The sequence below is a fragment of the Squalius cephalus genome (assembly GCF_949319135.1).
Source record: "Squalius cephalus genome assembly, chromosome: 1".
NCBI classification, from domain to species: Eukaryota; Metazoa; Chordata; class Actinopteri; order Cypriniformes; family Leuciscidae; genus Squalius; species Squalius cephalus.
In genome coordinates, this window is record NC_137122.1 from 21812978 (window position 1) to 21835429 (window position 22452).

Consider the following 22452-nt stretch of genomic DNA (forward strand, 5'->3'; position numbering starts at 1 on the left):
TCAATAATGCACAATCATTATTCAATCACTTAATTATCTCATTACCTCCAACACTGATTAAGTGTTACATTAAACAGCCTGTACTGTGCAAACCCAAACCCATGTGGGGCCTACATGGAAACAGAGGACAAAACTGGCTGGGTCCCAGTTAGATAGCCCAGGTCAAACCCATTTGGGCCCCACATGGCTGTGCTGGCTGGGAAAAGTAGTTAACTAATGAACCATAAAGTGTTACCAAATATGTCTTTACACATTAAGTATCTATTGCATAAGTATCAATAATGACATCAGATAGTAAAATATTTGTTGGTTGTGTTATGTGATGAATACCTGTGTGGAAACATTTCATACACTTTCTTTCCCGTTAATGACCTTCGAAAAGTCTGAATGTCCTTCTTTCTGTTGCTCTGTGTTTGTACCTTTACTCAGTCTTTCCCTCCAGTTCTTACACTCAACCTCTGCCCTCTCTCTCTCTCTCTCTCTCTCTCTCTCTCTCTCTCTCTCTCTCTCTCTCTCTCTCTCTCTCTCTCTCTCTCTCTCTCTCTCTCTCTCTCCGTCTGTTTGATCTGGTCCTCACATTCCTCCACCCACACCTTTTTCCACATCACTCCATCCATCTCTCTCTCCATGTGCATCATGTTGGACATGCTGAGCTTTCCCACTAGACTCAAAACACCACCTGACCTGAAATATCTCAAATACACCCTAGTATGGTTTATTTCTATGCAAATGTCTATTTATAAATTCTAGTCCAAGTATCTGTTGAAAACATCAGCAAGGAATGTCCTCATGACAACACACAAGAGAAAGAAAAATATATTCTCTCTTTTTTATTATAGCAACTTATTTGAATGTTTATTGTTCTTTGTTATTGTTATATTGTATATATTTTTTTCTTGTCGAGACTTGTTTTGTGCATACTGCTTTGGCAATATTGTATGTAAACACAATCACAATCAATCAAGTAGCCTATTGAAAATTGATACAACTCACAAAAACATCGAAAAATGAAGTGAACGCGAGGAGGCGAAGGAAATGATGAATCAGGCTTCGCTGTGACTTCTGTTTAATTCATCTGATCCAACTCTCCATCAGTCTTCTCATGCAGGAAATCTGCTCTATTAATGCTGCAAACATCACACAGCTGAGTATATTTATCTTGCCTTGCACAAAGCACACAGCGGACAGAGCTGTGCGTGTGAAAGAGACTTTAAAGCATCCATAATATTTTTATTAAAACTTAAGTCAATAAACAGCAGACAGCAGCTCTTCTCTGGAATGGAGTCGTTTTTATGAATGACTGCATTCATCGCTGGCCACGCCTACAATCCGCCCGGATGGCTAAGCCACGCCCATTTATAAACGTATCCGCACAGCCGCGTTCTGATTGGCCGAGAGGGCGGGATTGCGATGATATCACAGCACAGCCGTATAAAGACTCACTGCAGTGTGAAAACAAGTGTTGGAAACTTCTGTGCTCGACCCACTGTCTCGTGCTGGAATAAACGCGCCTGTCTGGATTATTAACGCTCGTCTGTGAGAGTTGACCTGTTTTATTTTATTACAGTTTCACTACACCGTCCGTGGACATTGAATGGTTTATTGTGAAGATGAGGGATTTAATGTGTCTATTGGTGTTTGGACTGATCATCTGCACATCGGTAAGTCACAAGAGTTTAATGTAAACAATGTCTTCCGCAACAGTTCGTTTCATCAAAATAAATAAATAAATAAAATGAAGCATATATATATGCTTCATTTATATGTATGTGTGTGTGTGATAGTAATAAATTGTATGTTTTTTATAAACCTTAATCAATTTGCATGATCATATATCGATTAATCACATTTAATATATGTAGGTATGTATGTATGTATGTATAGGCTATATATATATGTGTGTGTGTGTGTGTGTGTGTGTGTGTGTATATATGTGTGCTGTCAAATAGATATATATATATATTTATATAAAATATTTTTATATAAAATATTGTGTGAATATTTTATATATGTATATATGTATGTATATGTATATATATATATATATATATATACAATTAACTTTTTATTCAATTCACAATTTTATATAAAAATATTAATATTCACACAATACTGCATAATAAGATTAATCATATTTATAATGTAATTTACTATCAATATATAGACTATCTATGTTTAGATATCTATGTTTAGTTCCCTTGTCATTTCTTTAGCCAATTTGAGTGCAAAATCAACTCATCTTAAAAGTCCCACTGAAGACACAGTCTGTGATCCATCATAACTAGAAAACATTTGGACTTGGATAAGTCTAGTCGTGTGCGTTTGAGGCTGGAGCTGTTGCCTATGATCTGTCTGTAATCTGTACAGTTATTCTCTTTATGGAGTATGAAAGCAGCACGATGTTCAATGTTCAATTTATTTATAAAGCACATATTAATACAACAACAGTTGACCACAGTGCTGTAGAACAAAGCAAAATAATCATAAAATCACATTCAAATTCTATATCATTACAACACAGTCACAGATAAAACCAGAAAATCAGCACGATGACACCAAGGAGCCGCTCAGAGGTTCAGGCCCTGTTAATGAGACTCAGATCTGCACACCTGAGAGACTCAACCCATCCTCATGGCTCCTGTGGATCAGAAATAGACTCAAATAGGCTCAAAATAACCCAGGCACAACAACCCAGCCCCACATCCCGCTCCATTGACCCCGGCTCCAGAACAGGCCCCGACTTATGCTTTGATCTCAGATCCACATATGGGTCTCGAGTGACTCAAGAGCTCGTCTCCTCCGGTTTTAAGATGCCGGGCGTTCTCCGAGGACTTGGCTGGGTATTTCACAGAGCCATCGTGATGCCGGGGAAACAGGTGCAGCGCTTTAGGAAGTGATCCAATGGAAATTGGCTTCAATGGAAAAACCCTCCGGAATGACGTGGATCCCGGACAGGGAATCACTCCTTTGAACCTGATTCACCTTGACTTTACAAGAGCCGATCGAATTTCTAGCAGCCGGCCATATCACAGTGTATGCTAATGCAATTAATTATACATTTAAATTAACTTTCATTAGTATATTTAAAATGTATAAAATCACTTTAAATATGCTAATGAAAATGTATTTAAAATTATATATTGCTGTTTTTATATCAATATATGTTAATGCACATTAATACTACATTTAAAAACATTTTCATTAAAATATTTTAATATATAAAAATCATACATTTTAAATATGCTAATGAAAATTAGGTTCAATGTAAAAAGAAATATTATATATTTAAATAAATGTTTATATCTAAAGAATTTCTTTTACTTTAAAAAGGTATATGTTTTTATCAAAGTTAAGTCAATTTGCAATATCCTATATTGTGACATATACACTAATGCATTTTTTTAAGAACTCAAACATTTTATAATAATTATAATAATTAATTTAATATAATTTAATATAATAAATAATTTATAATAATTAACAGACAGACAGGGAAACACTCCTTTGACCCCGATTCATCTTCAATTTATGAGAGGCGATATATGTATGCAATATATGCTAATACAAGTAAATTATGCATTTAAATTAGTGCTGTCGAATCGATTGTGACTAATCGCATCTGACATAAGGGTCTGTAAATATACAGTGTGTGTATATATATATATATTTACAAACTTTTATGTTAGATGCAATTAATCGATTTGACAGCACTAATTTAAACACATTTTCATTAGACTTTCAAAAAACACATTTTATAAGTTTAAATTAATTTATATTACAGCATTTGCTTATGCAAATTAATTTAAATGTATAAAAATTTGCATTATCATGCATTGTGACGTACGCTAATCCAAATTTATAAGAAATCAAACGTTTTCTACATTTAAATGAACAGGCATCTTAACTTTACGAGAGGCGATTTCATTTCCAGCTGTCAGCCATCCTGATTAACCACAATTATATTCAATTACAATTATATGTATTTAAAAAAATAATTAATGTATAATAAATATATTAATGTATTTTTTTATTAAGTGAAGTTATGAGAACAACCATTAGATGTATGCAGAGGTTTTATGTGGCTGCAACATTCAGTTGCACAGAGCTCAATCTGAACCCCCTGTGTGTGTGTGTGTGCAGGTTTGTGCGAGGTGTCCTAAGGTGTGCCGGTGTCCGGGTGAGCGTGCCACGTGCCCGCCGGGTGTAAGCGCGCTGCCCGACCCCTGCGGCTGCTGTACAGTCTGTGCCGCTCAGCTGAACGACGACTGCCACGACCACAGGCCCTGCGACCATCACAAGGGCTTGCACTGTAACTATGGCAACGATGTGGCCAGTCTCCACGGAATCTGCCGGGGTGAGTCAACAAAACAACACACACACAAAACAATATTTGATTTCTGGGGATTTCTTTAAAAATTATACATTTAATACATGTAAAAAATCACGATATATGCTAGGCTAATATAAACTCACGATATATGCTAATACAAACTCACGATATATGCTAATATAAACTCATGATATATGCTAATATATACTCACGATATATGCTAATACAAACTCACGATATATGCTAATATAAACTCACGATATATGCTAATACAAACTCACGATATATGCTAATATAAACTCACGATATATGCTAATACAAACTCACGATATATGCTAATATAAACTTACGATATATGCTAATACAAACTCACGATATATGCTAATACAAACTCACGATATATGCTAATATAAACTCATGATATATGCTAATACAAACTCACGATATATGCTAATATAAACTCACGATATATGCTACTACAAACTGTTTCAATTTTATACATTTAAATACATTTTCATTTTAATATATATATATATATATATATATATATATATATTAGTAAAGTTTCAATGTGTAAAATGTATGATTTTTATATAGATTTTCATTAACGTATTTAGATGTTTAAAATTGATACATTTTATAGATTTAAATAATGTAAAGAAAATCAATTTATATGCAATTTCATAGGCACATATATTACAATACAATGCTACTACCAATTAATGTAAATTTCTATAATGTATAATTTTCATACACTTATATTTATTTACTGAACATTCATTTTAATTAAAACACTCTATTCTAATTTTATGTTCATTCATCAAATGTATTATTCCTGAATATATTTATTGAAAATGTGTACATTTATTCAAAGGTTTGAATGCATTCACGTAATGTCCAAATAATTATCATTAATAATTAATTTAAAGACTCATTTTTTAATAATTACACAGAGGACTGGTGTAGTCTGGCCGCCATCTGCTTGGGGTTTTATCTCTATTAAGACATGCACATTCATTTCCTCACATACAGAGGATATTTTGTGCGCTGGGGTAGATGCTATATTAAGGCAGGTATTTGGGTTGGACTAAAGGGGGGTTTAAGGGGGCGTCTCAACACACCCAAAGACCATCTGACGCTCGACAACATTGTAAACAAGTCAAAATTCCACTCGGCCCTAAACATAGAGCCTCTCTCATAAAAGCAGAGGATAGAGTGTCAATCTCTGTTTAACCCCTGACTGTCACACTCTGTGCAGATCATCTTCTTTCTGGATAATAACTCAAATCATTCAAGCTTGAACCCTCTGTAGGAGGTCAAAACAAATGCCAGTTGATCTAAAGGATGTTTAGATAAGCCCGGGACACACCAAGTCGACGGACGGCCGTCGGGCAGTTTTTGTGTGTCGGCCGACTAAGTTTTCTCAGTGTGTTCCTCACGGTCGGCTGAAATCCTCGTCTGCGTTTTTTCAGCCGATTCGACATGTTGAATCGGCGTCGGGCCGTCGGTGAAAGAGGGAACTCTGATTGGCTGTTCAGCTTAGTGAACGAGTCAGTGCACAAGAATAATAGCAAAATAGCAAGTAAAGAAGTCAAAACGGTACAGATAGAAGGCTGTTCTAATGTTACGTCATCTTACCTGAGTGTTCCTTGGCGAATATTTCAATACTAACACGAGCGGAGTGGAATAAAGAAAGTCTTTAGCAGGATTGATATTCTAAACGGTAAGCACGCACTGCTTTGTTTACGGTTTGTGTATCTGCAGCGTTGGTTTCCCTTTTTGAATGACGAATATAGATCAATATATCTGCAGAAATAGACAGTTGTCTCATTTACACGCAGGTGCAGAATGCGGATGCTAGCTGACAGTCGGCTGTAGGCCTAGTTCTTTCGGTGTGTTCAAATGCAACCTTTCCCCCGACGCGAGGCGACTACACAGTCGGCTTTCATAAGTTCTTTGGAGTTGGTTTGGTGTGTCCCGGGTTTAAGATATTTTTACTGGAAAACAACACACAAAACTCCAGCTAACACACATATGCCCTAAGAATGTTTTGCTTATGTTTCCATTAAGTTATGCAAAAAAAAAACAAAAAAACAATGACAACAACGTTATTTCTGAATATTCTCTAAATGTTCAAAAATGTTGAGTATTTTTAATGTTTCTTGGTTATGCGAACTTTAGGCCAACATTCCATTTTATCATACTTCTGTCCCCATTGGTAGATATTTTTTCCTCTTTAAAGCAAAAACAAAAAAAACTAGAATTTTTAGGGCCAGATTTACCAACAGCTTGCTCGAACGCAAACCCTCTTTAGCCATTTAAAAAACTACTAACACACAGTGAAAAACGAGTGCTGAAAAGATGTGGACACAATTATTTTTGAGCTGACCTTATTGCATATTATGCTTTTGTGGGAGTTTCCATTTCAGATGCTAAATTTATGGGAGGAGAGTATTTAAATGAATCATGCAAGCTTGATTTACTAAGGTTTGTGCTAGTCAATTTACTAGTATTTGTGGCATTATTTACAGCCCCCAAAAAAGCATGTCTTAAACCAGACGCTAATTTTGGTAGATCGTGTTGGTTATTATGGAAATGATCCGGTTGCATCTGTGTTCTTCAATTTGAGTAGATCAGGCACTGAACTTTCCACTCCCATCGGCGCTTTTATGGGGTCGCTCTCTCGCGCTAATTGTCTCTGTTTAGTAAAAAGAGACCCTTAATATTTGATATCATTTTGCATCTCAAGTAAATGTAGGCCTATCTGTTTAAGAAAGTTTACATATTTGTACTGGAACAACAAACAAGACAACATGTAACACATTCCTTTTTTGCAGTGTACTAATAATGGTATGACTTTATAATAAGGTGTAATTTGTTAAAGGGGTCATCGGATGCAAAATTCACTTTTATGTGGTGTTTGCATATAAATGTGTCTTTGCAGTGTGTGGACACACCACCATACAATGAAAAACATCTATTCACTCCTTTTTTTTTAACCCTCGAAAAGCCTAAACACTCTCAGTAATACAAGCCGTTTGGATTTTCTGAGCTATATGATGTTATAATGCTCATGCTCCGCGACCACTGACGGACTGTCCCGTATTAGCATATTTACGCTCATTAGCATATTTCTGCCCTCAGCCATTTGTATACTGTCCACCAAGGCATCACTTTACGTGTCTTGTGTCGACACCCCAATGGAAGAGAGGGGTGGGGGGAGCAGTTGCTCATTATCATTTAAAGAGACATGCACCGAAACGGGTTGCTGTGAGCAGAGCTGTTTTTGAGGAGGTAAAAAGGGTGTTGTTTTACACAACCATTGAGGAATTTTAACCAAAGTATGTTACAAACTTTACATAAAGACCCTAAAGAATCACACCAACTTGTGGAAAATGGGCGTCCGGTGACCCCTTTAACATTAGTTACATTAGAACTAACAATACTTCTTGTTTTGGAGAGATTGAATGTAATTGTAATTTCCAGTTCCCTACTTTCCTCTCCCGTCTTTCAGCTAAACTGGAAGGTCGTTCTTGTGAATATAACGGCCGGATGTATCAGAACGGAGAGAACTTCCACGCAGGCTGCAAACACCAGTGCACCTGTATCGACGGGGCGGTGGGCTGCGTGCCCCTTTGCCCCACAGACATTCCCCTGGCGTCGCCGTCCTGTCCCGCACCTCGACTGGTCAAAGTCCCGGGCCAGTGCTGCCTCAGTGTGGACTGTCACGGCGAGTCCTCGGTCCTGCCGCCCGTGTTCAGGCGCCCACGGCCGCCCCCATACCTGTTCCCTGACCTGCACGCCTTCAAGAAGCCCCGGCCCAAGCCGTACCCCTACAAGCCCAAAGACCCCCTGAGCAACGAGCTCACAGAGGTGGAGCACAAGTGGGACAAACCACGCAGTCGAAAACACTTGCCAGGTGAGGGTGCTATTCTGGTCTGTGTCCCCAAGTTTTGTAGTTTCCTTGGTCAACAAATGTCAACCATGTCAAAATCATGCTAGTCTTGCACCAAACAAGCATAACACAGTGTGGACCAGCATGTAAAAATGTAAGAGTCCAATCTGTTAAGACAAGACATTACTGGTAAAACCATTGTTTGTTTTCATGCACTGATCAGTTTTGAGATTTGGCTTCCATAACTTCTTTCAGACTAGTGAAAAGAAAACACATTCAAGTGTTTATTTTCGTCACTTTATCTATTTTTGTCTGTAGATTTCAGTTACAGTACATATCTTTAAAGTTTGTGAGTTTTTTCCAGCACTTCAGCAGCTCTTACACACACCAAACTTTACAGTTTTATTCCTGTCTATATTCTGAAGGTTTTTACTGAGGGGTTTCTTCATATATCATTCATCTGATTTTATACAACAGTTTATTCCTAAAAACATGATGATAATGTATTTTCTTCTGTCCGTTGACAGTATTTTCTGATTTATGAAGTGATAAAAAGAGATATCCAAAATCCCTTCTGTAAAAACCTTTAACACTAATAAGTTAACAAAATAAAACAAGAACTTTGAATCTGGCTGCATCCAATGTTCAGATTAATCTTCTGGATTTTTTTTTTTTTTTTTTTTTTTTGCAAATTAATGCAAAATTAATTAGAAAATGCCTCATATTTAAACATTTCAGAAAAATTGTTAAACAAAAACAAATTTCTAAATGAACTGTGGTTAATCAAGTATGGTGATAACTATTGGTTAAAATGTTTACCAATTCTAGTATTGTTTTATTCTAGTATCATTGAGGTACTATTATAGTTGTTTTAAATACTTATTTTTGCATTTTCCATTTAATGTGTTTTTGTCATTTTTATTAGTTATTGTTTTTTTTTAACTGTCTGTAGTTTTTCATATTTTTATTCCAGTTTTATTTTATTTTTATTATTTATTTTATTATTATTTTATTATTATTTTATTGTTATTTTAATACATCAATTTAATCTCAATGAAAAATGAAATAATATATATATTATTTTAATATAATAACCCTGGCTCAGGATGCGAGATGTATTGCTGCCGTCATAGACGTCTGATTAGCATATGTTTACATAAACCAACAATTAAGAGTATTGCAGCAGAGTGCAAGAATGTGTCCTGTGTGGGTTTCGGTTCAATTAACAATCAGTCCCAATGTGAGCTGTGGCAGTTTCTTCTGCATGCACTTCTGTGTGAGTGTTTGTGTTTAGCAGCCCGCCGCTTCTTTCCCAGTAGATCCTTGTGAACCAGTCCCACACATGCTCCGTAATCACTTTCTCTGTGCGTCAGTGTTCCCTGTTGGGTGAATGGTGCCTGTGTACTAACTTACCCTCTCTCTCTCTCTTTCTCTCTCTCCCTAGCGTGGAAGCAAGCGGGACGGCAATGTGTCGCTCAGACGACAAGCTGGACACCTTGTTCCCGCAGCTGTGGGATGGGCGTCTCGTCTCGGGTCACCAATGAGAACGCTCAGTGCAAACTGCTGAAGGAAACCAGACTCTGCAACATTCGTCCCTGTAGTTCTGTGGCTGTGCCTATAAAGGTAAAGATCTCAGAAAGCATCTGCACATTTACCACACAATCCCGCTAAACAGACCAGTATATCTCTGCATAAAGAGCTTGAGAAATCTTCATTGTTTCACAAAAAGAGAAAATCAGCCTCTGAACAACGTTTACGCTGCAAAACAAGTATTTTGTCTTGTTTTCCAGAACAAATATCTAAAAATTCTTACATTAAGATACAAAAGTACGCTGTTTTCTACATTTTTATAATTTCTTCAGAAAATAAGACTTAATATCTTAAGTAATTTTGCTTCTCAAGTAAATGTATCTTGGTGTAAGAATGTTCAGATATTTGTACTGGAACACAAGAGAACAATACTGAGAAAGAAAATATTTTTTTGCAGTGTATCTTGGTCCACCAGCTACAGCAGCACCAAACCTTGTACCAACCAACTAAAAACATTAATTAAATTAAATCCATCAATTTAAACCATGCAATCATTATTTGGCCTTCGGCTCTTTCTTGCCTAAATCATAAACATCAGCTTAAAGTAGAAAAGGAAGCCCAATAGTTGTTTACTGTCTTGAGTACTTCTTTTTCTAGATATAGTATTCGTAACTAGCACAGTCTCATAATGCAAATGTTGTTCTTGCAACGTTTCGCAGTGTGTAAGCAAAATGCTTCTCTACGATTATTTTGGAGGATTTTTTAAAAGCCTTGCTTGTAAATGAAAATGATTAGGAATCTGGTATTAGAAGCAAGCAAAATACAACAATAGTCACATTAGCAGTACTTTAGCCCTAAAGTACATAAACTGACTAGAGAAGCAACACTGCATAAGAAATTAGGACTTGTTTTAATCTACGAAAGTGTATTTTGTCTTTCTGCACTGGATGCTTTCTCACGTGTACAGGACTGTCCCAGGTCTGAAAAATGACAAAGCGCTGTACACTTAACTCATAATACATCCGACCTATCTCTATTAGCGCTATTCAGAGCACTACCTGAGGCTTAGGCCCTGTTTACACAAGTGTATTTTTCTCTGCAAAGCTTGCAGTTCTGTCTCCATGTTATTGTTTACACAGTCGTCGAGGCTGGTCTGTTATTGTCGTGTTCCAGTAGCGTAATATGGGCAGCCACGCCTTCATTTTCAAAAGTATCTGTTTTGGTCCATTTACACTGAAACGCAACCCTGGAGTTTTCAAACTAAAGCATTTCCTAAAGTCTCTGTTTTCGAGGGTCAAAAACCACGGAGTAGTGTAGACGCCAAGTGTAACTGTAGCAAAAATTATGCGTTTTAAAACGAAAAGGCACCAATGTAAACAGGGCCTAAGTGTATCCCGTTATTCCCCAGACAGCAATATAGAGATTCGGCCTAGATCCGGCCCAGCTCTGGTTCACATGGATTCGGGCCGACACTGTGTTGCTTTCTGGGTCATTCTTTCGTTCAGGAACTTGCGTACACTGATTTTGTGTCATGTCTAGGAAAACTTTCCAGTGTAAGTTAAATTAATTAGATGTTACATATTGGTGCAGAGACTGCAGAGATTATATGAATTTTGTAAAATGTTTGCAAATGAATCACCACAGTCACACGCTGAAGTGAGGTGCTTAAAGGATTAGTTTACTTCAGAATTCAAATTTCCTGATAATTTACTCACCCCCACGTCATCGAAGATGTTGATGTATTTCTTTTTTCAGTCGAAAAGAAATGAAGGTTTTTGAGGAAAACATTCCAGGATTTTTCTCCATATAGTGACTTCAATGCGGTCCAACGGTTTGAAGGTCCTAATTGCAGTTTCAGTGCAGCTTCAAAGTCTCGATACAATCCAAGCCGAGGAATAAAAGTCTAATCTAGCCAAACCATCGACCATCCTGGAATGTTTTCCTCAAAAACCTTAATTTCTTTTCGACTGAAGAAGGAAAGACATGAACATCTTGGATGACGTGGGGGAGAGTAAATTATCAGGAAATGTTAATTCTGAAGTAAACTAATCCTTCAAGCTAGTTCCATTGAGTCTTAAAACTCTTGGTGTCTTCATGGCCACGGTATTCTGCAAATAAATAATTTAAGTAGAGAAGTGGTCAAGTGCAATGACCACAAGTGTGGGTATTGGGACAGGCCCTTAGTGTTTCAAAAACATGGTGCACGCTGTTAAACTGACGTTTCCTCGTGAAACCCATTGAAGTCATCACTGCACACTTGCTTTCCAGTGCAGATGTGAGTGTAACCTGCCTTGTGTTTGTCCAACAGAAGGGGAGGAAGTGTTCCCGTACCCAGAAGTCTCCCGAGCCTCTGCGTCTACGCTACGCCGGCTGTCGCAGCACGCGCCTCTATCGGCCCAACTACTGCGGGATGTGTCTGGACGGGCGATGCTGCTCCCCCCGCCGCACCCGAACGGCCCCCGTGCTCTTTGCCTGTCCCGACGGGGAGCGTTTCGAGAGGGCCGTCATGTTCGTGCAATCCTGCAAGTGCAACGACGAATGCGGGCACCTGAACGACGCTGCGCTCCCGCCCCAGCGCTGGCTCTACGGGGACATGCACAAGTTCGTCGATTAATGGCTCGTTCCTCTGAAGACCTGACCCTTTTGTCCTTCCCCGTCCAATAGAGTAGCGTTTCGAAGTGTAGACGCCAGGCCGAGGCCTCATTATAACGCAAATCCACGTGGAAAAGAAAGGGCCGTTTTGGTTTCCGATCCCTTGTACCAAGACCCTTAGAATAGATGCGCTTTCCCTGAGGATCTGGGACGGGACGTGTCCCTTGAATATATACAAATACAAATGGATTTTCTGGTCCTCACCATAAACAGTGATGCATTATGGAGCACCTGCACAATCTAAATGAGACTTTAAGCAGGTTTGGAGAATAAAAAAAAACAAGATTAGACACTTAAAACATGGTGGGACAGACTCTCAGCTTCACAAGGGCTGGTCTTTACTTCTTTTTGTAGTGATTGCTTTGCCTTGACGTTCAAAGAACCACCGGCAAATACAAGGGGAAACTCAACGGGGAGTCCTTTTAAGCTTTGGCTCGGCTGCTTGTGGACTCGACGCTGAGCCATTTTGTGAGCGCATGACTCCATCAACTCTCCGAGGGATACATGCCAAGCGCCGCAGCTCCCTGGCGTCAAAACGTCGGCTCCTCTGCTCCCAGCTAATTACAATCCTCTTCTATTGGGGCAGAAAGAAACCCAGTAACCCTCTGGTTTGCAATAAAAATATGTTTAAAACACCAGCATCTGATGTAAACATGTAATTTGAAAGTAATGGGTGGGACGGTTCTCTCAAACGCTGCTCCAGTCTGGTCTTTAATCTACCACGTGATGGCAGAGCCTCGTGCAAACGGCACTGTTGTCGGTGTGTTTTATGATGCAGCGCTCTCTATTTTTGCCTGGCATTGGTGCATGAACTGACGGAGGTGATGTCGTGCCATCTGCCCTGAAGAACAAGGGTTTGAACAGGCTTTGAGACACAAATAACCAAACTTCTGAGGAAAAGAGAAGCCATGTTTTCATAGAACGATTGTGATCTTTTTTGCTAAGTTATGTTTCTCAATCATAAACATGTACCTCAATTAAGTAAAAAATAATAATAATTTACTTCAGCAGCGTTTCGGAGAATGAAGTTGTGGATAAATCTGCTGACTGAATGAACTGCATAAAATTGGACTACAACAATAGAGCCTACCACACGTAAAGTGATGAAATTGAACGGCTTTCTGTTGTTTCGTGTAAATTAACTATATTAATTGCCTCCTCGAATCAATTAATTTGCACAAGTTATTAAGGTGCGTAACATTTACCGTTCAGCGAATTTTCGCGGGCAAAATTCAGTCAGGAATCTACGCGTTCGTTATTCACGGGCAAAATATTTCCACGTAGATTTCGCATTTATAAGGTAAAGTTAATCACGTGTTAACCCCTTGTTTTAATACAGTCTATGGTTAACCCACAGAAATATTGATGAACATGGTTCGAATGACGGAGGTGCAACTACATTAGTTAATTTCTGCAATGCATCGTACGGTTACGCAGCAAGTTTTTAAAATGTGAACATTGTCTAGCAGGAGGAAGTGGTAAGACGATTACAAACCAAGCATAATTGCAATCGATCAGATTTAATTTTAGCTGATGTTTGTATGCTTTTATTAAAACGTATTTTTGTACAACAACAAAAAACAGTCTTTATGATTTATATAATCAAATATACTGACAGAGTAGCCAATATGTGATTAAATGCTTAATAAGTACCACATCCATCATGCTACACACTTTGATACTATTGAAAACAAGACTTACCAAGGTTTGGTTCTGGTCTAAGTTTTGCTCTAGGAAGTTCCTCTCGTTTGTGTTTTACCTCTGAAGACTGAGGACAACCACTCACCATGTATCAAATAAACTGGCTTGTAAAAACTCACTGCAGGCATGTGATTTTTTCTAATTTGTTATATTGCAGATCAAGTATAATTATAATAGTATAGTTTGTTAAATTGCATAATAGCCTGAATTAACATTTTTAATTTAAAAATGGCAGTTTCTAAGTGAACAAAACATAAATAAAACTATTTAATGTGAAAAAAGCAAAAAGTTGCATCTTATGGTCACCATAATAAATATGAATACATGTAAATATTATATAGAAATTACAAGGTTTCTTCAGTTTAAACAAAATAATTTTAAGAGTAGTCGTCAACTAATGATTGAATGGACATTGAAATCATCCTGTTATAGTCAAGCCAAAATGGGGGTCAACCTTGAACAAATTGCAACAGAAGCAAACTCAACTGATTTTGTATCCTCAATATGTCCTGAGTAAGGAAAAAAAAAGCCCTGAAGAATCCCATTAGGGGAAAGTCTCGAAAAATACCCAAATATAGCCTATTCATTCTTTCTCTCACATGAATAGGGTAAAAATTAACCTTTAGATATCACCATGAAAATTACTGAGTTAATTACTTACATCAAGACAAACAAAAAATGTATTACAAGTTTTTAAATTGTTAACATGGACAAAAGGTGCATAATCTAATTACGTATGTGCTAATTTGCATAAATACCACAACAGATCTAAACATAGGGTCTAGCCAGGTGAAAATGTCTTGTTGAATCTTGACATATAACAGTAAAATACTTCATGTTAAGGTCTGAATGGAACCCATTTAGGCTACCCATGAGCATTAATACATAGAGGCAGGAAGAAGTACTTTAGAAACCAGCCTGTTGTGGTATTTATGCAAATTAGCACATACGTAATTAGATTATGCACCGTTTGTCCATGTTAACAATTGAAAAAAAACTTGTAATACATTGTTTGTCTTGATGCAAGTAATCAACTCAGTAATTTTCATGGTTATATTTAAAGGTTAAAATTTTTACCCTATTCAAAATAATTAATAGGCGTATGAATGGGCTATATTTGTTTTGTTTTTTTTCAAAACTTTCCCCTAATGGGATTCTTCGGGGCTTTTTTTCCCCCCTTACTCAGGACATATTGAGGATACAAAATCAGTTGAGTTTGCTTGTGTTGCAATTTGTTCAACCTTTTTTCATAAAATGACTGGACTATTAGGACACTTTACAAAGATGACTGATTGGAAATAAGAAAGGTTCATTTTCTTTGCAAAAATGTTGTTTTTATTTTGGGTTGACATGACCCAGATACAATTAACAGGAGTAAAACAATCAGCTAACCTCAAATAAATGGAGGTTATGACACTGGCCTGCAAGTTTCACAACATCCAGATGAAATATTTTAAAGCAAGGCATTACTAGAAACATGTACTAAAGAAATTTGGAAACCCAATAAAAACCACTTTCAAAAATGACACTCCAGAAGACAAACCCAGCCAGCCAAGGTGTTGGTGTATAAAAAGTTTTAATTTCATTAAAACCCAAAACAAAAACATGATTTTATGACAAAAATCAAAACAGACATCTAGCCCGATCCTCCGACGAGAAGCGGTAAAAACAACTGCGGGTTTGAGGTAAAAAGGAGGCTTTAAAAACAGGTTTGTCGTCCTGCCGCAATCCAACAGCTGCGGTTCTGGAAACGCCAAGACCTTCATCTGGACTGTTCAACTGCACAGAGAAAGAGAAAACATCACTTTAAATGCAAAATACCACATTCTTTGGGTTTGAAAAATTCAGAAGCACTTGCTAACAATGGGACGCATCAATCTGGGAAAGATAAACCAGTGACGCCAATATCTGGGATAACTGTTTTAATTAGTTTAACACTTAAATTTGACCGATCCACTGAAGAAGAAAATCGTTATATTCTTGGAAACCAACAATGCCAATAACCTCAAAATATCCAATAACCTAGCCTCGCTTTAGCGACCACATCAGCGTCCGCCAATATTACAGTTATCAATTCATCACACCGGTCAGGTTGCATTCAATTTGGAAGCAGATATTATCAGGGTTCATTCCTTCATGCTCAAAACACAAGACCGAAGACTCACTGTAAGTGGAAATGTCGATCTCCTCGGGTAACTCGGCCACGTTGACCTCGAATCGGTCCTGCACGTCGTTCAGGATTTTGGCATCGGTTTCATCTGACACGAATGTGACGGCCAAACCCTTGGTGCCAAAGCGCCCGGCACGAGCCACCTGAGAACGAGACGAGACTGTGTGAGACGCGGGTCCTCAGAGATCTGGAACATTCACACACACACGGTTGCACTCGTACCCTGTGGAGATACGTGTCTGAGTCCTCTGGCATGTCGTAGTTGAAGACGATGTTGACCCTCTCGATATCCATTCCTCGACCGAACAGATTCGTGGCCACTAGGATCCTCCGCTGGAAGTCTTTGAACTGCTGATACCGGGACAACCTGCGTGCAGAGATTCAAACAGAAGCATTAAAACATCCAGTCCTGAAAGCATCCCAGCAGCCCCTCGCGTTTAAAGCTCTAAAAGTGGTTAATCTCATTTTCTGAGCTCGTAAACATTTAAGGACACAAACGTTATTGCAACACTCATATTATCCTCACTGAAAGAGGGTCGATCACAAATGTATTGTTGTTGCTGAAAAAACAAGCTTGTATAAATACAGATTTCTGTAATAATAGCAAGTACGCAACAATTATATAAAGACGTAACAAGCAATTAAACAATTAGAGGCATTAATTGCATGCGTTTTGTGTCTTTCAGGACTGACTTTAAAACAAGGGTTTCATAAAACTGGGGTTTCATGAGTTCAAAGCTAAATAAAAAAAACTAAAACTAAAAACCATAAATTATGTATTTAACAGTGTGCCATGAAGGAAAAGAGACTGACAATGAGGATCTGAGGACTCTAACCATGGACATTTGATAATTTGGCATTAAAATGATTTATAATATAGATATAAATGTTACGGTAAATATTCTACAAATGTCACTTACCTTTTGTGTCAAGTTTAAAAAAGTAGAACTGTTATTCAATAAATACAATGTAAATGTATTTTGTCAATGTCATAAGATTAATTGAATACAGTACATTGTAACCCACAAAAATCAAACTACATGAAAAATTAGATAAGTTAAATATATTGTAAACCACAAAAATTTAATAAAATATACATTTGCATGTTCATTGTTAAAATATCAACTTTTAAAGATGTTTGGGCTGACAAACTCTTGGGAATGTCTGGTTTCATGTGTCAATAACCACAGTGAATCAAAGCGCACACACACACCTCTCTTCCTGGGCCATTCCTCTGTGGATGGCGATGGCGGGGAAGTTCTGCTCCACCAGTAACTGTGAAAGAGCCACACAGCGCTGAACAGACTTCACGAAGATCACCACCTGCAGGACAAACACAGAATCACCCTCAAGAACACAACCTCAAGCCCTTCTGACAGAAACCATAATCTACAGGAACCAGGGAGAGTCTCGGAGGGAAAGCCAATGCATTTAGATGGACATCATAAAAAACAACTTTCTTTGGGAACAAAGAAGAATCACAACGAGACTAGAGTAAACGGGGTCGATTTTGATCAGAAGCGTCTGCTAAATGAATAAATGTGAGAACTGGAATGAGCATCAAGTCAAGCGCTCACCTGGTTGAACTCCAGGACGTCGAGCAGGTCGAAGAGTTTGCGGTTCTTCTCGCTGTCCTTCAGTTTGCAGTAGTACTGCTGCAGACCGTGAAGGGTCAGCTTCGTCTCGTCGTCCACAAACACCTCCATCGGCTGAAACACCACAACACTTCAGACGATGACGAGTGAAGAGCATCCGGTCTCAACCAATAACAATCACCATGGCTAACGCAGCGACAAATACAGCCGGAAAACTTAAACACTACATTTAATAAAATTGACACTGCACCCAAAAAGACTCAATTCTCAAAATACAAGAAACCAAATTGTAGTTAGTGGCATTATAACTAGTGTTGTTTTAGCATCTGTAATATACTAGTCTAATATTTAGAACTTAATTTAAATACACCAACACTGCACATGGTGAATGTTTGTTACAATTCGCTTCCTTGATTCAGTTAAGTTTATTTTTTTCAATCAAAATGGATAGTTCCGGTCCCTGATTCTGATTGGTTGAGCCGTATTCAAAGCCACTGTAAATTACAAACATACAACTGTGTTCCATCAAATATTAAAATAAATATTTTTATGGACTAACCATTTTATAACAGCAATAAACCCTGTGAAGCCGTGGCTTACAGTAAATTTCATATTGCTTTATTAAAGTGTCTATAAAATTAAGTTTGTTATATTAAACGAAAAAAATGTTGAAAAAAGTACTTAAACGAAAAAAATGTTGCCTTGGAAATTAGCTGAAATAAGTACTAATATAACATCCTTAAAACTATATGGACACAAAAACAACATTTGAACCATTTCAAGGAAGAGAACTGCACAAACGTTCACCATGTGATCACCAAAACAAGGTAGTGTCACTAAAAGGACAGACGTCACTCACGTCCTGCATGAACTTGCGGCAGACGGGGCGTATCTCTTTGCTGAGGGTGGCGCTGAACATCATGCACTGCTTCTCATGAGGCGTCAGTCTGAAGATGTCCTGAACGTCACGCCTCATATCTGACAGAAACACACACATGAATCGTCAAAGACTCGGTTCGACACAAACACACATCAAGCCCACTTCCTCCAGATGCTCACCGAGCTGCTCCAGCATCTTGTCACACTCGTCCAGAACAAAGTGCTTGACGTTCTTCAGGTTGAGGGTTTTGTTGCGCACCAGCGCGAGGATTCGGCCAGGCGTCCCCACCACAATGTGAGGGCAGCTCTTCTTCAGGACGTCCTCGTCCTTCTTGATGGACATGCCGCCGAAGAACACGGCCACCTTGACCGTGGGCATGTACTTGGAGAAGCGCTCGTACTCCTTGCTGATCTGAAAGGCCAGCTCACGCGTGTGACACATGACCAGCACCGAAACCTGCACCACAGGAACACAACCGGCTCAGAGTTAAATTAAAGTTTGGCGCGTTACACACCTGTAAAACCGTAATTAGGGCCACTTAAACACCAGCATTAATAACTTTCACAACTGTTTAGCCACACAATAATTTAACACCTGCATGTTTACAGGTCTGTTTATCTGCATGTCACAGGATCAATAACTTGCATAAAAAAAACCCCAAGGCTTAAATTGATGGTTTCGTCTTCAATATTAAAATTATTTATTCCTTTTAATTTTACATTATGATTCAAGCAATTTAACACTAGAAAAAATAATGGTCACATGACATTAACTTCAAATATTTTTTTCCTTTTAAAAAACTATTTACACCAGTGAATATTTTAATTATTGAACACCACAAATAACATGATCCATTTTGTTGATTGGCCACATGAAATTCATATGAACATAAAACCAAAATTGAATATTTAAAAGGACCTAAATCAATGTAAAGTTAAAAAGACTACTTCAATTATTAAACATTTTCAAGGTTCTTTTTAACGCGCTTTAATAAATTAAATTTTTTTTAAATCTAAATTTAATTGACATTGACTGAATATTTCAATAATTCTCAAAACTCAAAACACACGATGCAGGCAGACAAACACATTTCATATGTAATCTTTTATTTTAAAACTAATTTTAAAATTTCTATTCAGCATTTATACAATCACCACATTTCATTTTAAAATGATGTTGCATTATTTAAATATGAAATCAAAGTTAGTCACATGTCCACAACTATATGATGTCAATTAAAGTTCGTTTATGTAGGAAAAAATCTTTAAAAAAATGCTGAAAATTGCTTTTTTAAATATTTTTTTTTATATAATTATGAGTATTTTAATTTAAATGTTTTGTGATTTAATTATTAAACCGCTCCCTGAGTTAGTGATTTCAAACTCGTAGCTCCGAGTCCTAATGTTTCATCCCTAAACAGAAGCGTCACACACTCACTAACCTGTCCCTCCACCGGCTCGATCTGCTGTAGAGTTGCGAGCACAAACACGGCCGTCTTCCCCATACCGGACTTGGCCTGACACAAGATATCCATGCCGAGGATGGCCTGCGGGATGCACTCGTGCTGCACTAAAAACACAAACACCATGTTTACCCTCCGGAATAATCAACATACACATCTATGCCAACAGAAGCAGTACGGCTGGACAAACAAAGTGAATTTTCAATTAATCTTTTTTTTTTTTTTTTTTTTTAAATGGTCGATTCAAAATCAATTCTCAAAGGCAACAAATTGATTTTTTCCCCATATTTAGTTATCTATCACCCAAAAGCCAGTGTTAGTTTTCCTCCACTGTTCATAGACTTGCAGCCTCCATGTTACAGATGCTGTGGGATTTTATGTTTGTTTTCTCTTAAAACATAAAATAACCGGATCCTGTTTGATCATGGTATGCGACTGTTCTGACTTGCCCAATTTTCAGCATCAATTTTTCATCTTGCATCAAAATCCTGTCTATTCATTTTATGCATTTGAAATAGAGTTGAGTGCTTTTTAATGTACCCAAGTGTACCTAAATTAAAAAGTTTAATATACAGGTTTGTGGCTCTTCATTTATTAGTTAACCAATTGTAAACTTATGTTCTCTGTTCTTTTTTATAAATATAGGACTTGTATAAATCTATATTCATTGAGTCGAATCATGAATCCAAACATCTGAATCGATAGCCCTAAGAAGCACACGTGTCTGACCTTCAGACGGATGCTCGAACCCGCAGTCCACGATGGCCCTCAGCAGCTCCGGCTTGAGCAGAAAGTCCCTGAATCCAGAGCTGTGGATGGAGACGTACGAGCCCTTCACCTCCTTCTTGCCCACCGGAGCGACGCTCTCCGGGGCTCCTTGAGGCTCCTCGTCCTCTTCGTAATCCAACAGCTCGTTTTCAACATCATTCTCAGCCATTCTGGAGACAAAAGTAGTGAGAAGACTGATCATAAAGCAGCAGGGCCTTTAAATCACACCTTCACCAGATTCACACTTTCACGGTTCAAAAGCAGCGAGCCATGAGGAAAAACACAGAGAAAAGTTAGAAAGTCCCACATAATCCCACACAGGACAGAAACCATGTAAACAAACCCGCCTGATCACTATTGAGTGACGAAAGTACACAACTGGACGTTGTAAACATTCACAAATAATGATTTCATAACATAATAAGACCAAATGCTGTTGGAACAAATTTTGAGGTGACAGTTACACATTACTACATGTAATTACTTAAGTAATAACATAATTCTGCATAATTAAATGTAACGAACCCTAAACAGTAACTAACTACACGTAGTTAATTTGTATTAACGTGCATCTACTATAATAACAGTAGCCTAGTTTATGCAGAATTAAATGTAACGAACCATAAACAGTAACGCTATAGTAAGTACATGTAGTTAATTATGAAATGGCACGTATTTGAGCAAGTACGATGTAACTACGTCACATCAAAATAAAGTGTAACGTATATTTTTGTTAACCGAGTACATGGTTCATAGAAAAAAAGCCAAAAAGCCAAAGCAGAGCAAAATAAACATCGTAATATCGCGGTGTCTATTGTTACTACGCAGCGAGTTCAGCGAAACTGGACCGGGCCCCGGTTACAAGCCATACGGCCGTCAATGTTATGAAGATTTAGTATGAAATTATACGTTAATATTCAAAACAATCACGGTTCTCGCTTTTGTGTTGCTGAGCAACAGAGAAATTCAAATTAGTCTAGATGTGAAACTCCTGTAAGGAGCGTTTAGTCGCGAACGCGCGGCGGACAATAAGCGGCGTTTACTAGCGTATATTAATGACGGAGACGCTTAAAAATGAACTAAATCTCACACACGGGCTTATGTTTCATGCGGCTTACCAGTACCGAAGCCGCGAAACACTGAAATATCTTAAAACAACGGAAAATAAACTCTCGCGCGTGCTCTCTTCCTATCGTGCGCTGTTGTTAGCACGCGCAGCTAACATGCTAATGACACCGCGCTTCGATCTCATAATAAACTTCACTGTTAAATACAACACAGAGAGGTATATGTATCATAAATAAAGCTATGAGTGGAAACCGTACTAGGTTTAATTGAGAAATCATCTTACATTACCTGTATGTGACGGTGCGCGAGGAGTACGTATGAAGAAGCACTGCTGTCTCAAACCACACGCGACGACAGGCCGCAGTTTATACTACCGCCCGGAAATCCCGCCTCCCGAAGAA

The 22452-nt window shown here is 38.0% G+C and overlaps 2 protein-coding genes across 2 annotated transcripts; one reads left to right on the forward strand and one right to left on the reverse strand.

The window, feature by feature from the left end:
• Positions 1 to 1441: 1441 nt before the first annotated feature.
• LOC307164584 (CCN family member 1) lies at positions 1442 to 14226 on the forward strand. Its single transcript, XM_079881571.1, has 5 exons — positions 1442 to 1661; positions 4141 to 4354; positions 7845 to 8249; positions 9670 to 9848; positions 12064 to 14226. The coding sequence occupies exons 1-5, from the start codon at positions 1611 to 1613 to the stop codon at positions 12367 to 12369; spliced, it is 1155 nt and encodes a 384-aa protein (XP_079737697.1). The 5' UTR covers positions 1442 to 1610; the 3' UTR covers positions 12370 to 14226.
• A 1186-nt stretch (positions 14227 to 15412) lies between these two features.
• ddx39ab (DEAD (Asp-Glu-Ala-Asp) box polypeptide 39Ab) lies at positions 15413 to 22437 on the reverse strand. The gene is made up of 10 exons (XM_079881460.1): positions 22340 to 22437; positions 20945 to 21153; positions 20195 to 20322; positions 18933 to 19209; positions 18733 to 18851; positions 17856 to 17987; positions 17492 to 17601; positions 16501 to 16645; positions 16274 to 16421; positions 15413 to 15887 (listed from the first exon to the last, which is right to left on the reverse strand). Exons 2-10 carry the CDS (start codon positions 21150 to 21152, stop codon positions 15871 to 15873), a joined length of 1284 nt encoding a protein of 427 aa, XP_079737586.1. The 5' UTR covers position 21153; positions 22340 to 22437; the 3' UTR covers positions 15413 to 15870.
• Positions 22438 to 22452: the final 15 nt, after the last annotated feature.

Excerpts from the sequence above, each read along its gene's own strand:
- LOC307164584 (XM_079881571.1), top strand. The coding sequence starts at position 1,611 with ATGAGGGATTTAATGTGTCTATTGGTGTTTGGACTGATCATCTGCACA. Across the intron at positions 8,250-9,669 it reads CAGTCGAAAACACTTGCCAG|CGTGGAAGCAAGCGGGACGG; the intron begins GTGAGGGTGCTA and ends CTCTCTCCCTAG. Across the intron at positions 9,849-12,063 it reads CTGTGGCTGTGCCTATAAAG|AAGGGGAGGAAGTGTTCCCG; the intron begins GTAAAGATCTCA and ends TTTGTCCAACAG.
- ddx39ab (XM_079881460.1), bottom strand. The coding sequence starts at position 21,152 with ATGGCTGAGAATGATGTTGAAAACGAGCTGTTGGATTACGAAGAGGAC. Across the intron at positions 18,852-18,932 it reads CAAGATGCTGGAGCAGCTCG|ATATGAGGCGTGACGTTCAG; the intron begins GTGAGCATCTGG and ends TGTTTCTGTCAG. Across the intron at positions 16,646-17,491 it reads GGAATGGCCCAGGAAGAGAG|GTTGTCCCGGTATCAGCAGT; the intron begins GTGTGTGTGTGC and ends CTCTGCACGCAG.